Source organism: Aedes albopictus, chromosome 2 (genome assembly GCF_035046485.1).
Source record: "Aedes albopictus strain Foshan chromosome 2, AalbF5, whole genome shotgun sequence".
Taxonomy (NCBI): Eukaryota; Metazoa; Arthropoda; class Insecta; order Diptera; family Culicidae; genus Aedes; species Aedes albopictus.
The window spans coordinates 517,745,794-517,762,569 of NC_085137.1; the positions used below are offsets into that span (position 1 = coordinate 517,745,794).

The following is a 16,776-nucleotide window of genomic DNA, read 5'->3' on the forward strand; positions in this document are numbered from 1 at the left end:
CAAAAAAAAAGAAATTTGAATCAGTAACATTAAAAATCCATTCATAATCATATAAAATTCACAATTTCCAGCAGTTGTTGGGGCATATGGGGCAATATAGGCATTTAAAAAGGTCTTTCATATATGTTTATGATTTCTATTAACCTCTAATTACACCTGCAGTTATTTTCAATGATCTACAGACGTGTTAGTTGATTGAAAGTACATTTTGATTCTATTTTTGTGTGAAAAAAGAGCAAAATGGGGCAAAGTGGACCACTTCCCGTGCCGTGCGGTGAATGAATTTAGCACCAATCGATTTCTCGTAATTTTTTACGTCAGAAATGGTCAACTTCACGTACCGAATCTAGCCGCGTTAAAAGATTTGTTTTTTTGGGTCGATTTTTCCCACTGTGGGAGATGAGGTAATATTTCACCAACGATGATGTGAATGCACGGTGCGATAACGGGTGGGTATCAGAAATAAAACCGATTTGAACACCTCTACTACCACCGATTTACTACGCACTGGTGGGGATAGTCTAACGGTTTTTTTTTATAATCTATATATATAAAAATGCAGTGGCATACGTGGGACCGCGCATAACTAGCGAACGGATGGTCCGATTTGGGTCGTCTAAGTTTTGTTCCATTAGTTTTCACCCAAGGAAGGTTTATGAGGCAAAAAACATGGGGAAATTGAGAGTTTTTGAAAATCGGGGTTTCATACAGTTTGAACGGGGACTTGGGCTTGACTAGGAACTTGAAACATCAAAAAACGCAGTAGGCAAGACATAGTTTGCCGGGTTCAGCTAGTTTAACATAAAATATTTGGAACTGTTGCCCACTTTGCCACATAAGCAACATTCGTGCTGAAAGGGTTGACCGGCTTGCTGTGATTATCTGACCGGTATTGCCGCTAGTCATGAAAGCACTCGAATTGCGGTTACCATCAATCGCATCCGATTGTGGAAACAGCTTTAGCTATAAATTGAATTCGAACGCACTCGTATAACTGATAATGGTTGGTCAATCGTGGCCGATTGCGTTTGGCGCCACTTGATGCTGCGATGCTATGCTAGCTAGAGTGTACCATAAAGAGCTAATCTAAATTACCAGTTTATCCAGGATCCAGCTGGCCGGAAAGATGAGCGGAATGTAGAGGATCATGAAAATCATCGACGTCCAGTCGACCCATGTGCTGGTAATGTTGTAGTATCTGCGTCGTCCATCCGGAACAGGAAACCCCAGGGGTTGATTGCGGCCAGGGTTGGGTCATGGCCCCGATGGGTCGGTCACCATAGTCGATTACGGCATCAGGGATGGTCCGGCCCGGCAAATTTCACGAAGCCACCAGATGAACCGATGCGATTTTCACCCACCGGAGGAATATGCAAATGTAACAGTAACGGAAAGGGGAATTATGTAAGCATCTTGTAAGTAGGTTATGTATGAGAATTAACGAGTTTATTTATAGATTACCAACGACGATGGGGAGGATGTTACTTGCAGTAATTCACTGAGGACAAATAGGTAAGTGAATTTATTACTCCTGATAGGGTCGGCGGGCTGAGAATGGCATTTTCAATTAGGGTCAGATGCTTTCAAAATCTCAACTAGGAATCTGAAACACCGGGTAAACCTCTTCCATTAGCATGAGACCATTGAACAACATGACGGCGCATATTGACCACATGGTTATATTTATACACCACACAAGGCCAGTTCATGCTCATACATAAACATAACCTCTTCATAGTGCTCAGCCATCTCTCCTCATCATCTAGTCGTCCTTTTCAAGTGTATCCTAGCAACCTTCCCATCCAACCGGTGGGCCAGTCAGTGGCCTACTCACCTTTGAACTATGTTTGCTATAATACTGTACTGGATCCACTGGAGTGCATTCGAGGCGGAATACATTACGAATATTGCCAGCACCAGCCATCGCCGCTTGTACACCTTGAACTCTCCTGTTGGCGGAGTGTGGTTTCCCAGCATCATCGCACCGTTCGATGAATGGATCGGTTTGGTTTGAATGGAATGTCCGGAAATGAAACGGAAGCATTGAGGTAAAGGTCAGAGCAGAGTTTCGCCGAAGAACATTAGTTCTGATTGCTAAGCTAATTCAGAGATGGTGAATATAATTTCATTACAGTTCTTCTAGATTAGGTTTTCGTTTCGTTTTCGTTTTCGTTTCGTATTCGTTTCGTTTTCGTTTCGTTTTCGTTTCGTTTTCGTTTCGTTTTCGTTTCGTTTTCGTTTCGTTTTCGTTCCGTTTTCGTTTCGTTTTCGTTTCGTTTTCGTTTCGTTTTCGTTTCGTTTTCGTTTCGTTTTCGTTTCGTTTTCGTTTCGTTTTCGTTTCGTTTTCGTTTCGTTTTCGTTTCGTTTTCGTTTCGTTTTCGTTTCGTTTTCGTTTCGTTTTCGTTTCGTTTTCGTTTCGTTTTCGTTTCGTTTTCGTTTCGTTTTCGTTTCGTTTTCGTTTCGTTTTCGTTTCGTTTTCGTTTCGTTTTCGTTTCGTTTTCGTTTCGTTTTCGTTTCGTTTTCGTTTCGTTTTCGTTTCGTTTTCGTTTCGTTTTCGTTTCGTTTTCGTTTCGTTTTCGTTTCGTTTTCGTTTCGTTTTCGTTTCGTTTTCGTTTCGTTTTCGTTTCGTTTTCGTTTCGTTTTCGTTTCGTTTTCGTTTCGTTTTCGTTTCGTTTTCGTTTCGTTTTCGTTTCGTTTTCGTTTCGTTTTCGTTTCGTTTTCGTTTCGTTTTCGTTTCGTTTTCGTTTCGTTTTCGTTTCGTTTTCGTTTCGTTTTCGTTTCGTTTTCGTTTCGTTTTCGTTTCGTTTTCGTTTCGTTTTCGTTTCGTTTTCGTTTCGTTTTCGTTTCGTTTTCGTTTCGTTTTCGTTTCGTTTTCGTTTCGTTTTCGTTTCGTTTTCGTTTCGTTTTCGTTTCGTTTTCGTTTCGTTTTCGTTTCGTTTTCGTTTCGTTTTCGTTTCGTTTTCGTTTCGTTTTCGTTTCGTTTTCGTTTTCGTTTTCGTTTTCGTTTCGTTTTCGTTTCGTTTTCGTTTCGTTTTCGTTTCGTTTTCGTTTCGTTTTCGTTTCGTTTTCGTTTCGTTTTCGTTTCGTTTTCGTTTCGTTTTCGTTTCGTTTTCGTTTCGTTTTCGTTTCGTTTTCGTTTCGTTTTCGTTTCGTTTTCGTTTCGTTTTCGTTTCGTTTTCGTTTCGTTTTCGTTTCGTTTTCGTTTCGTTTTCGTTTCGTTTTCGTTTCGTTTTCGTTTCGTTTTCGTTTCGTTTTCGTTTCGTTTTCGTTTCGTTTTCGTTTCGTTTTCGTTTCGTTTTCGTTTCGTTTTCGTTTCGTTTTCGTTTCGTTTTCGTTTCGTTTTCGTTTCGTTTTCGTTTCGTTTTCGTTTCGTTTTCGTTTCGTTTTCGTTTCGTTTTCGTTTCGTTTTCGTTTCGTTTTCGTTTCGTTTTCGTTTCGTTTTCGTTTCGTTTTCGTTTCGTTTTCGTTTCGTTTTCGTTTCGTTTTCGTTTCGTTTTCGTTTCGTTTTCGTTTCGTTTTCGTTTCGTTTTCGTTTCGTTTTCGTTTCGTTTTCGTTTCGTTTTCGTTTCGTTTTCGTTTCGTTTTCGTTTCGTTTTCGTTTCGTTTTCGTTTCGTTTTCGTTTCGTTTTCGTTTCGTTTTCGTTTCGTTTTCGTTTCGTTTTCGTTTCGTTTTCGTTTCGTTTTCGTTTCGTTTTCGTTTCGTTTTCGTTTCGTTTTCGTTTCGTTTTCGTTTCGTTTTCGTTTCGTTTTCGTTTCGTTTTCGTTTCGTTTTCGTTTCGTTTTCGTTTCGTTTCGTTTTCGTTTCGTTTTCGTTTCGTTTTCGTTTCGTTTTCGTTTCGTTTTCGTTTCGTTTTCGTTTCGTTTTCGTTTCGTTTTCGTTTCGTTTTCGTTTCGTTTTCGTTTCGTTTTCGTTTCGTTTTCGTTTCGTTTTCGTTTCGTTTCGTTTTCGTTTCGTTTTCGTTTCGTTTTCGTTTCGTTTCGTTTTCGTTTCGTTTTCGTTTCGTTTTCGTTTCGTTTTCGTTTCGTTTTCGTTTCGTTTTCGTTTCGTTTTCGTTTCGTTTTCGTTTCGTTTTCGTTTCGTTTTCGTTTCGTTTTCGTTTCGTTTTCGTTTCGTTTCGTTTTCGTTTCGTTTTCGTTTCGTTTTCGTTTCGTTTTCGTTTCGTTTTCGTCTCGTTTTCGTTTCGTTTTCGTTTCGTTTTCGTTTCGTTTTCGTTTCGTTTTCGTTTCGTTTTCGTTTCGTTTTCGTTTCGTTTTCGTTTCGTTTTCGTTTCGTTTTCGTTTCGTTTTCGTTTCGTTTTCGTTTCGTTTTCGTTTCGTTTTCGTTTCGTTTTCGTTTCGTTTTCGTTTCGTTTTCGTTTCGTTTTCGTTTCGTTTTCGTTTCGTTTTCGTTTCGTTTTCGTTTCGTTTTCGTTTCGTTTTCGTTTCGTTTTCGTTTCGTTTTCGTTTCGTTTTCGTTTCGTTTTCGTTTCGTTTTCGTTTTCGTTTCGTTTTCGTTTCGTTTTCGTTTCGTTTTCGTTTCGTTTTCGTTTCGTTTTCGTTTCGTTTTCGTTTCGTTTTCGTTTCGTTTTCGTTTCGTTTTCGTTTCGTTTTCGTTTCGTTTTCGTTTCGTTTTCGTTTCGTTTTCGTTTCGTTTTCGTTTCGTTTTCGTTTCGTTTTCGTTTCGTTTTCGTTTCGTTTTCGTTTCGTTTTCGTTTCGTTTTCGTTTCGTTTTCGTTTCGTTTTCGTTTCGTTTTCGTTTCGTTTTCGTTTCGTTTTCGTTTCGTTTTCGTTTCGTTTTCGTTTCGTTTTCGTTCGCTCAACTTACCTGGTGGTAGTGCTGGTTTGTCCAACGTTGCGCTGGAACCATTGATGGGTGGTTTGATCAGATCGGACGATTTGCTGCCGGGCATATATGCATCGGCCACTACCGTCACTTCCGGTACGTTGGAGTGCTTTAAATCCATTGTGATGTGTCGCTGTCGTTCAATAGAGAGCTTCCGCTAAACTATATAGTGTCAGGTCAAAAACTTCCGTCTTTCGCTCTCGCTTTTTGGCTGTCGTTTCTGTGGAAAACTACCCCTGATGGATAGCCCCGTTACTCGTTGCGTCTGCTTTTTTCTATTTTCTAAATGACTTTTTCTGTTTCGAGTGGTGTTGGGTAGAGTGAGTAGATAGTAGAGATTTTCTATGCGCTATAAGGTACTATGATTATTGTCATTTTTCTTTATTGTACTACTATTCTATCCAGGAGAATGGATGCTTTGTCTAGCAAAAAACCAGCTCAGCCGATGATTTCTCACTCGTAGTCCACCGATTTCGATTGAATTATACGAGCAGTTTCAGGGGCATATCGATTTGTCAGTTCCGATTATTGTGTCGAAAATAGACCCATAATCGATTGCTGATGCATCATAATGGTAATTAGTTTTCCCTTGGCATTCTGCTTTCTCGCCTTGCACCGGAGCTAGTTGTATATATATCTATCCGATTTGTCGTTTTCGCGTTTCAATTTTGGCCTCGTTAAATATTAATAAAATGCTATAAATTGTTGATCTATTTTAGCATGCTTCCACGGAATTTTGCGGAATCGTAACGAAGTAGGCGACGCCAGAAATAATACGCCCTTTTGTCGAGGATGGCAAGTCGTTGTGTTCTATCGTTTGAGGACGAAACGAACGACAGTTGGTTGGTTGCTTGCTATAGTTTCCTGGGTGTATGCAACCGGGGAAGCAGCTCTATTTACAGCAGCACACTGTGACGGGTGGTGGTGGGAGGATTTCAGTTACTGGTGGAGCCAAAGGTGGAGCCTGTGTGGTGGAATTGCGATAGGGTGGCTGGCGGTGGTTTAGACTTTGCGTCTTCTTTCACCAGTTGGTTGGTACGTAGTATTGCGATCCAAAGTTTTAACGAGTTGCAGTGTGCTGAAAAAACAGAGATGGAAACGAGAAAAGATTTATTACTAGTTGTAGACGGTCGTTCGTTAGGCTCTGTGCGTTGAAAGGTATTATTTGATAACAGTAGGGTGAACTTGAAAATTTAGAAATGGAAAATTCGTATGACTTCAGCTATGAAAGCTTGATTGAGTGATATGCTTCTTCAACCCTCCTATACTCTCTAATAATATTTTTTTTTTATTTTGATCAAAATATAATTGTTCGTCATCTTTAATCGATTTAAACATGTTTTGGAAGGTGATTCTTTTTAATTCTGGATTTTGTAAATTTTGGTTTTTGATTTTTCTAATTTTTATTTTTGATCTTCCCTACACTTTTGTATTTTTCCTGGAAGCCTATTTGGCATACCGATCGTTTAAAATGAAAACATTTTATGCTTTTTGATTATTGTTACAAAAATTTTATTTTTGATTTTTTTTTCATAGAAAATTTTATTTTCCGTGTACTTTTATTATAATAGTATGATTGAGGAAAAATTGAAGCATGTTTATTGTTGAGATTAAATACAAAAAAAAAACAATGGCATCTGGAAGATGGTCAAAACATCAATTTATCATTGAATAAAAAAATATTAATATGCTTTAAAAGGCACCAACAATCATTTTGAAATGTAGAACCCTAAATAAAAGCCAAAAATATAAAGAGATGATTGCCCCGGTAAGCAAAAATTAAAAAAAAAAATGCTAAAATTATACCCCATCTAAAGGTGGGGTTGGGCATTAGAGGGTTAACACTCCTACTGTCCTAAACAATGGAAACTCTAATTTAAAACTGCTATGACTCGGTCATTTTTTATTCGATTTGTAAAATTTTTGAACCGATTTATTTTTCTAGTCTTTTAGGTGAATAAATAATGTTCGAAATATCGTTTAACCCTCTAATACCCAAATTTTTGATTTTGATCTAAATATCATTTTTCGTCATCTAAAATCGATTTAAACATGTTTTGGAAGATGATTCTTTTTAATTCTCGATTTCGTGAATTTCAGTTTTTGATTTTTCTAATTTTTATTTTTGAACATCCCCACACTTTTATATTTTTCCTGGAAGCCAATTTGGGGAACGGGGTTTTTTAGATGAAAACATTTTGAGATTTCATGATAATTGTTGAAATATTATTATTTTAAAATTTTTTCACAAACAATTTTATTTTCCGTGTAATTTTAAGGAAAACAATTTTAACGTGTATTCGATTCCCTTAAACTATTAAACTATTAAAGGATAGAATGATTTGGGAAAAATTTAAAATATGTTAATTGTAGCGATTCAATACAAAATAAACGATGGCTTCCAAAAGGTGACTAAAACATCAATTTTTCAATGATTTTTAAAAAATGTAAATACGCTTTAAAATACACCAAAAATTATTTTGCGATATACAGAACAGTCCTAAATATCAGCCAAAAATATAAAAAAATTGGGTTTCCACGAAACAAAAATTACAAAAATGCTCAAATTATACCTCGTCTAAAGGCGGGATTGGGTATTAGAGGGTTAAGGTACACCGGGGCAAGTTGAAACGGGTGGGGCAAGATGAAACACAAAGTTTTAAAATAGATTTCAATTCATTTTGGAAATTTTTCTTTCGCCAAAACATTGTTTGAATCAAAAACTATGTGTTATGGCTTTCAAAATGTTCACCATCATTGGATAACATCATGTTAACCCGCTGTTTCATCTTGCCCCACCCGTTTCAACTTGCCCCGGTGTACCTTAGATGATTGATATTTTGAGTGACCAAAAACTACTTCAAAAATGCAGTTTATCTGCAGTTTTTCAAATGCAAAGTTGTTTTGACACATATTTTGATGTTCAATACATACAGATGAATATGAAATCAAAAAATTAAAAACAAAATCATACAGACTGGTTTTATATCATAATTTGTTATTATTATCTTATCAAAGAATTTCTTTTTTATAACATGTTTTGTTGGGAAATCTTATTTTGTTATGATCAAGTTGTTGATATTCGTCCACTTAATAACATTCCAATAATAATATTCTTTGTTGTAAACCTAGTTTTTCTATAATATTCTACTATTGAAATCGTATAAATATGTGATGAACTATAACACAACAATAACAAGTTTCAAACTCACTGCAAGATTCAATGTTATTAAGATGTTATTGAATCTAACAAAACATGTTATGTATTTAACACTCGCGGCCCCGTGATCGAAAATCAGTTGTAACTAAAATTCCAAATGACTATATCTCAGCGATGGCTCAACCGATTTTCTGTTTTTATGAATCTCTTGTACGAATCCCAAAGTTTCAGATAAATGAAGAGATATCATTATAGGGATGTTCAAATATCCTATAGAAAAGTGCAACCAATGCAAATTTTTTTTTGACGTGCTCATTTGGTTGTAGACGTTTTAAATATTTTAGTGAAAATAATAAATCTTAGTGATTCAAATAAGGCTGTTACAAATATTGATTTCACTTTTTGTCCCTCCACCCTTTGGCTGGTCGAGGGGGAGGGGGGGGGTATAAAAATAATATATGAAAAATATTAAAAACTCATTGGATTTGTTAATTTGAAGAATTTTTAGAAAAACCCGAAATTTTGATAAATATTTTTGATCTGTCCCCTCAAAATGCAAATTCCAGCCAAAATTTTTAGAGGGGGGGGGGGGGGGGTAGACAAAAAGTGAAAATTAAATTTGTATCAGCCTAAGTATAGAATAAAATAACTGAATACACATCGTAAGTCCAAAGAAAACAAAATGAACATCCCTACCCGAGCAGAAGAGCAGACCTTACAAATACCATGCGAAGAGCAACATGTGATCTCTTACCTAAAATTGTTATTGCTGCGTTATTCTACGAAATTTTATGAGAACATCACAATAACTTTTGTAGTTATTTGAGGAGAGTTTGGTATTGATGTGGTATTTGTTGGTTTAGCATAGAAAATAACCGAAGAACAAGATTTGCTCAAGATTACATCATGAAGTCATCGAACAAATGAAACATTTAATAACAAGAAATGTTATTAGTTTGTTATTCAATAACTTTGAGATAACAAATACAGCACTCGAAATTTTAGGTATGCATTCATTATTGGTACAATAAGACTTGTTATTTTCTAGGTGTTATTTATACTAAACTATGGTATTCGTTTTTGTTATTTTGCCTCTTATTACCACCTAATAGAGGGCATATCAAGGTATGGTAGTATTTAAGATAGATACTAGCGTGGGACATTAAAAGACATTTTATTCCTGTACACTTTTTGAGTTCAATTTTGGCCCCATATCAACTGTGCAAAATTTCAGCTCGATCGGAGAAACTATATTTTAGCGCCAGCCGTTTTAAATTTTCATAGGATTTACTATGGGGACAATCACTTTTTCAAAGAAAAATCGCCACAGGTTGCCCCTTAGCCCCTAAAAATATATCGATGAATGATTTCTGTTGGAAATTTAACGAGGAACAAACCCTCTGAAGACCGCAAAGCGATCTAAGACACGTGGAAAAAGTTATTCACTGAAAACCGAATGGTATGCCAACGCTGTTTAACATGTAAGGAATAACAATAAATAATAAAATCTCGTCATTTTATCGATCGCGTAAGGCTTAATAACTTTTTCCACGAATGTCGCATCGCTTTGCGGTCTTCGAAGGTCTGATTCCTCGTGAAGTTATCTACTGAAATCATTCAACGATTTATTTTTAGGTATCAATGGGTGACCTCAAGCGATTTTTCTTTGAAGAAGTAAAATTTCCCCATAGTAAATCGTATGAAAAACTAAGAATGGCGGGCGCTAAAATATAGTTTCTTCGATCGATCTGAAATTTTGCACAGTTGATATGGGACCAAAATGGTACTCAAAAAGTATACAGGAGTTTGAGTTTTTCCATTTTTTATATTTTCCCATATAAACGGTGTACCAGGCTAATAGATACCTTGATATGTTATTCACTTGTTACTTCCTTCTGCTTGGGTAGCGCTCCCGGAACAATGATTAGTTGCATATAAATTTTTAAATGGCTATATCTCAGCGATGACTCAATCGATTTTCAAAATTCTTTTACCAATCTCTTGTCCGTATCTTAAAGTTTTAGAAAAATTAATAGAAATTATTTTAGGGGTGTTCATATTTCCTTTAGAACAGTACAATCTCTACACATTTCATTCGACATGCTCATTTGATTGTGAACGCTTAACATTGTCGTGACCGCTGCGGCTATTCTTACAGCCACAACACCGACCGCAGAGAGGAAACTCTTTAAAACCTCTCTGTGGTAGACTGCTGTGTACTGCAAATGCCATTGCTGCTGCCTTTTGGTGCGTCCGTTCGTATCCACTATTGTCTATCAACTGAATTGAATCCACGATGCGCAGCTCTTTTTGTATGTTCGCTTTTGTTGTTCATTCTAGCTTTCCACTGGGTCGGCCAATCAGAAGGCGCATATTTTTCGCTTCAATCATTCTCTTCTCTGTCTCTATTACTACATTCCCTCTCACCCCTACTCACTAGTTTTCAATTTCGCATGTTTTTACGAGCATAACAACTCGCCAGTTTGCTTCAATTTCCGGCAAGTCTGTCCTTCCGCCAGACTGCTTCTTTTCAACAGGAGCAAAACTGTCCTTTCACTCGCCAGTTTGCTTTAATTTCCAACAAGTCTGTCCTTCCGCCAGACTGCTATTTTTCTACTAGCGCAAAACCAAAGATTTTTAAGTAATTTTATATATTTGGCAAAACTGTCCTTTTCCTCGCCAGTTTGCTTTAATTTTGTAGCAAGTCTGTCCTTCCGCCAGACTGCTTCTTTTCAACAGAAGCAAAACTATCCTTTCACTCGCCAGTTTGCTTTAATTTCCAGCAAGTCTGTCCTTCCGCCAGGCTGCTTCTTTTCAACAGAAGCAAAACTGTCCTTTTACTCGCCAGTTTGCTTTAATTTCCAACAAGTCTGTCCTTCCGCCAGACTGCTTCTTTTCAACAGAAGCAAAACTATCCTTTCACTCGCCAGTTTGCTTTAATTTCCAGCAAGTCTGTCCTTCCGCCAGACTGCTTCTTTTCAACAGAAGCAAAACTGTCCTTTCACTCGCCAGTTTGCTTTAATTTCCAGCATGTCTGTCCTTCCGCCAGGCTGCTTCTTTTCAACAGGAGCAAAACTGTCCTTTCACTCGCCAGTTTGCTTTAATTTCCAGCAAGTCTGTCCTTCCGCCAGACTGCTTCTTTTCAACAGGAGCAAAACTGTCCTTTCACTCGCCAGTTTGCTTTAATTTCCAACAAGTCTGTCCTTCCGCCAGACTGCTATTTTTCTACTAGCGCAAAACTGTCCTTTTACTCGCCAGTTTGCTTTAATTTTCAGCAAGTCTGTCCTTCCGCCAGACTGCTTCTTTTGAACAGAAGCAAAACTGTCCTTTCACTCGCCAGTTTGCTTTAATTTCCAACAAGTCTGTCCTTCCGCCAGACTGCTTCTTTTCAACAGAAGCAAAACTGTCCTTTCACTCGCCAGTTTGCTTTAATTTCCAGCATGTCTGTCCTTCCGCCAGGCTGCTTCTTTTCAACAGGAGCAAAACTGTCCTTTCACTCGCCAGTTTGCTTTAATTTCCAGCAAGTCTGTCCTTCCGCCAGACTGCTTCTTTTCAACAGAAGCAAAACTGTCCTTTCACTCGCCAGTTTGCTTTAATTTCCAGCATGTCTGTCCTTCCGCCAGGCTGCTTCTTTTCAACAGGAGCAAAACTGTCCTTTCACTCGCCAGTTTGCTTTAATTTCCAGCAAGTCTGTCCTTCCGCCAGACTGCTTCTTTTCAACAGGAGCAAAACTGTCCTTTCACTCGCCAGTTTGCTTTAATTTCCAACAAGTCTGTCCTTCCGCCAGGCTGCTTCTTTTCAACAGGAGCAAAACTGTCCTTTCACTCGCCAGTTTGCTTTAATTTCCAGCAAGTCTGTCCTTCCGCCAGACTGCTTCTTTTCAACAGGAGCAAAACTGTCCTTTCACTCGCCAGTTTGCTTTAATTTCCAGCAAGTCTGTCCTTCCGCCAGACTGCTTCTTTTCAACAGGAGCAAAACTGTCCTTTCACTCGCCAGTTTGCTTTAATTTCCAACAAGTCTGTCCTTCCGCCAGACTGCTATTTTTCTACTAGCGCAAAACCAAAGATTTTTAAGTAATTTTATATATTTGGCAAAACTGTCCTTTTCCTCGCCAGTTTGCTTTAATTTTGTAGCAAGTCTGTCCTTCCGCCAGACTGCTTCTTTTCAACAGAAGCAAAACTATCCTTTCACTCGCCAGTTTGCTTTAATTTCCAGCAAGTCTGTCCTTCCGCCAGGCTGCTTCTTTTCAACAGAAGCAAAACTGTCCTTTTACTCGCCAGTTTGCTTTAATTTCCAGCAAGTCTGTCCTTCCGCCAGACTGCTTCTTTTCAACAGGAGCAAAACTGTCCTTTCACTCGCCAGTTTGCTTTAATTTCCAACAAGTCTGTCCTTCCGCCAGACTGCTTCTTTTCAACAGAAGCAAAACTATCCTTTCACTCGCCAGTTTGCTTTAATTTCCAGCAAGTCTGTCCTTCCGCCAGACTGCTTCTTTTCAACAGAAGCAAAACTGTCCTTTCACTCGCCAGTTTGCTTTAATTTCCAGCATGTCTGTCCTTCCGCCAGGCTGCTTCTTTTCAACAGGAGCAAAACTGTCCTTTCACTCGCCAGTTTGCTTTAATTTCCAGCAAGTCTGTCCTTCCGCCAGACTGCTTCTTTTCAACAGGAGCAAAACTGTCCTTTCACTCGCCAGTTTGCTTTAATTTCCAACAAGTCTGTCCTTCCGCCAGGCTGCTTCTTTTCAACAGGAGCAAAACTGTCCTTTCACTCGCCAGTTTGCTTTAATTTCCAGCATGTCTGTCCTTCCGCCAGGCTGCTTCTTTTCAACAGGAGCAAAACTGTCCTTTCACTCGCCAGTTTGCTTTAATTTCCAGCAAGTCTGTCCTTCCGCCAGACTGCTTCTTTTCAACAGGAGCAAAACTGTCCTTTCACTCGCCAGTTTGCTTTAATTTCCAACAAGTCTGTCCTTCCGCCAGGCTGCTTCTTTTCAACAGGAGCAAAACTGTCCTTTCACTCGCCAGTTTGCTTTAATTTCCAGCATGTCTGTCCTTCCGCCAGGCTGCTTCTTTTCAACAGGAGCAAAACTGTCCTTTCACTCGCCAGTTTGCTTTAATTTCCAACAAGTCTGTCCTTCCGCCAGACTGCTTCTTTTCAACAGGAGCAAAACTGTCCTTTCACTCGCCAGTTTGCTTTAATTTCCAGCAAGTCTGTCCTTCCGCCAGGCTGCTTCTTTTCAACAGGAGCAAAACTGTCCTTTCACTCGCCAGTTTGCTTTAATTTCCAGCAAGTCTGTCCTTCCGACAGACTGCTTCTTTTCAACAGAAGCAAAACTGTCCTTTCACTCGCCAGTTTGCTTTAATTTCCAACAAGTCTGTCCTTCCGCCAGGCTGCTTCTTTTCAACAGGAGCAAAACTGTCCTTTCACTCGCCAGTTTGCTTTAATTTCCAGCAAGTCTGTCCTTCCGCCAGACTGCTTCTTTTCAACAGAAGCAAAACTATCCTTTCACTCGCCAGTTTGCTTTAATTTCCAGCAAGTCTGTCCTTCCGCCAGGCTGCTTCTTTTCAACAGGAGCAAAACTGTCCTTTCACTCGCCAGTTTGCTTTAATTTCCAACAAGTCTGTCCTTCCGCCAGACTGCTATTTTTCTACTAGCGCAAAACTGTCCTTTTACTCGCCAGTTTGCTTTAATTTTGTAGCAAGTCTGTCCTTCCGCCAGACTGCTTCTTTTCAACAGAAGCAAAACTATCCTTTCACTCGCCAGTTTGCTTTAATTTCCAGCAAGTCTGTCCTTCCGCCAGGCTGCTTCTTTTCAACAGGAGCAAAACTGTCCTTTCACTCGCCAGTTTGCTTTAATTTCCAGCATGTCTGTCCTTCCGCCAGGCTGCTTCTTTTCAACAGGAGCAAAACTGTCCTTTCACTCGCCAGTTTGCTTTAATTTCCAGCAAGTCTGTCCTTCCGCCAGACTGCTTCTTTTCAACAGAAGCAAAACTGTCCTTTCACTCGCCAGTTTGCTTTAATTTCCAGCATGTCTGTCCTTCCGCCAGGCTGCTTCTTTTCAACAGGAGCAAAACTGTCCTTTCACTCGCCAGTTTGCTTTAATTTCCAGCAAGTCTGTCCTTCCGCCAGACTGCTTCTTTTCAACAGGAGCAAAACTGTCCTTTCACTCGCCAGTTTGCTTTAATTTCCAACAAGTCTGTCCTTCCGCCAGGCTGCTTCTTTTCAACAGGAGCAAAACTGTCCTTTCACTCGCCAGTTTGCTTTAATTTCCAGCAAGTCTGTCCTTCCGCCAGACTGCTTCTTTTCAACAGGAGCAAAACTGTCCTTTCACTCGCCAGTTTGCTTTAATTTCCAGCAAGTCTGTCCTTCCGCCAGACTGCTTCTTTTCAACAGGAGCAAAACTGTCCTTTCACTCGCCAGTTTGCTTTAATTTCCAACAAGTCTGTCCTTCCGCCAGACTGCTATTTTTCTACTAGCGCAAAACCAAAGATTTTTAAGTAATTTTATATATTTGGCAAAACTGTCCTTTTCCTCGCCAGTTTGCTTTAATTTTGTAGCAAGTCTGTCCTTCCGCCAGACTGCTTCTTTTCAACAGAAGCAAAACTATCCTTTCACTCGCCAGTTTGCTTTAATTTCCAGCAAGTCTGTCCTTCCGCCAGGCTGCTTCTTTTCAACAGAAGCAAAACTGTCCTTTTACTCGCCAGTTTGCTTTAATTTCCAGCAAGTCTGTCCTTCCGCCAGACTGCTTCTTTTCAACAGGAGCAAAACTGTCCTTTCACTCGCCAGTTTGCTTTAATTTCCAACAAGTCTGTCCTTCCGCCAGACTGCTTCTTTTCAACAGAAGCAAAACTATCCTTTCACTCGCCAGTTTGCTTTAATTTCCAGCAAGTCTGTCCTTCCGCCAGACTGCTTCTTTTCAACAGAAGCAAAACTGTCCTTTCACTCGCCAGTTTGCTTTAATTTCCAGCATGTCTGTCCTTCCGCCAGGCTGCTTCTTTTCAACAGGAGCAAAACTGTCCTTTCACTCGCCAGTTTGCTTTAATTTCCAGCAAGTCTGTCCTTCCGCCAGACTGCTTCTTTTCAACAGGAGCAAAACTGTCCTTTCACTCGCCAGTTTGCTTTAATTTCCAACAAGTCTGTCCTTCCGCCAGGCTGCTTCTTTTCAACAGGAGCAAAACTGTCCTTTCACTCGCCAGTTTGCTTTAATTTCCAGCATGTCTGTCCTTCCGCCAGGCTGCTTCTTTTCAACAGGAGCAAAACTGTCCTTTCACTCGCCAGTTTGCTTTAATTTCCAACAAGTCTGTCCTTCCGCCAGACTGCTTCTTTTCAACAGGAGCAAAACTGTCCTTTCACTCGCCAGTTTGCTTTAATTTCCAGCAAGTCTGTCCTTCCGCCAGGCTGCTTCTTTTCAACAGGAGCAAAACTGTCCTTTCACTCGCCAGTTTGCTTTAATTTCCAGCAAGTCTGTCCTTCCGCCAGGCTGCTTCTTTTCAACAGGAGCAAAACTGTCCTTTCACTCGCCAGTTTGCTTTAATTTCCAGCAAGTCTGTCCTTCCGCCAGACTGCTTCTTTTCAACAGAAGCAAAACTGTCCTTTCACTCGCCAGTTTGCTTTAATTTCCAGCATGTCTGTCCTTCCGCCAGGCTGCTTCTTTTCAACAGGAGCAAAACTGTCCTTTCACTCGCCAGTTTGCTTTAATTTCCAGCAAGTCTGTCCTTCCGCCAGACTGCTTCTTTTCAACAGGAGCAAAACTGTCCTTTCACTCGCCAGTTTGCTTTAATTTCCAACAAGTCTGTCCTTCCGCCAGGCTGCTTCTTTTCAACAGGAGCAAAACTGTCCTTTCACTCGCCAGTTTGCTTTAATTTCCAGCATGTCTGTCCTTCCGCCAGGCTGCTTCTTTTCAACAGGAGCAAAACTGTCCTTTCACTCGCCAGTTTGCTTTAATTTCCAACAAGTCTGTCCTTCCGCCAGACTGCTTCTTTTCAACAGGAGCAAAACTGTCCTTTCACTCGCCAGTTTGCTTTAATTTCCAGCAAGTCTGTCCTTCCGCCAGGCTGCTTCTTTTCAACAGGAGCAAAACTGTCCTTTCACTCGCCAGTTTGCTTTAATTTCCAGCAAGTCTGTCCTTCCGACAGACTGCTTCTTTTCAACAGAAGCAAAACTGTCCTTTCACTCGCCAGTTTGCTTTAATTTCCAACAAGTCTGTCCTTCCGCCAGGCTGCTTCTTTTCAACAGGAGCAAAACTGTCCTTTCACTCGCCAGTTTGCTTTAATTTCCAGCAAGTCTGTCCTTCCGCCAGACTGCTTCTTTTCAACAGAAGCAAAACTATCCTTTCACTCGCCAGTTTGCTTTAATTTCCAGCAAGTCTGTCCTTCCGCCAGGCTGCTTCTTTTCAACAGGAGCAAAACTGTCCTTTCACTCGCCAGTTTGCTTTAATTTCCAACAAGTCTGTCCTTCCGCCAGACTGCTATTTTTCTACTAGCGCAAAACTGTCCTTTTACTCGCCAGTTTGCTTTAATTTTCAGCAAGTCTGTCCTTCCGCCAGACTGCTTCTTTTGAACAGAAGCAAAACTGTCCTTTCACTCGCCAGTTTGCTTTAATTTCCAACAAGTCTGTCCTTCCGCCAGACTGCTTCTTTTCAACAGAAGCAAAACTGTCCTTTCACTCGCCAGTTTGCTTTAATTTCCAGCATGTCTGTCCTTCCGCCAGGCTGCTTCTTTTCAACAGGAGCAAAACTGTCCTTTCACTCGCCAGTTTGCTTTAATTTCCAGCAAGTCTGTCCTTCCGCCAGACTGCTTCTT

The 16,776-nt window shown here is 39.8% G+C and overlaps 1 protein-coding gene across 1 annotated transcript in view; it reads right to left on the reverse strand.

Moving 5' to 3' along the window:
• The window catches only part of LOC109406058 (heme transporter FLVCR2), a 236,224-nt gene that overhangs the window by 145,136 nt on the left and 74,312 nt on the right, over positions 1-16,776 (reverse strand). Inside the window, exons 2-4 of the mRNA XM_029870156.2 lie at positions 4,805-5,900; positions 1,835-1,949; positions 1,096-1,198 (exon numbers count right to left, since the gene is read on the reverse strand). Coding sequence (XP_029726016.1) covers positions 1,096-1,198; positions 1,835-1,949; positions 4,805-4,943 — 357 coding nt within the window. The 5' untranslated portion in view covers positions 4,944-5,900. The remainder of the gene's footprint in view (positions 1-1,095; positions 1,199-1,834; positions 1,950-4,804; positions 5,901-16,776) is intronic.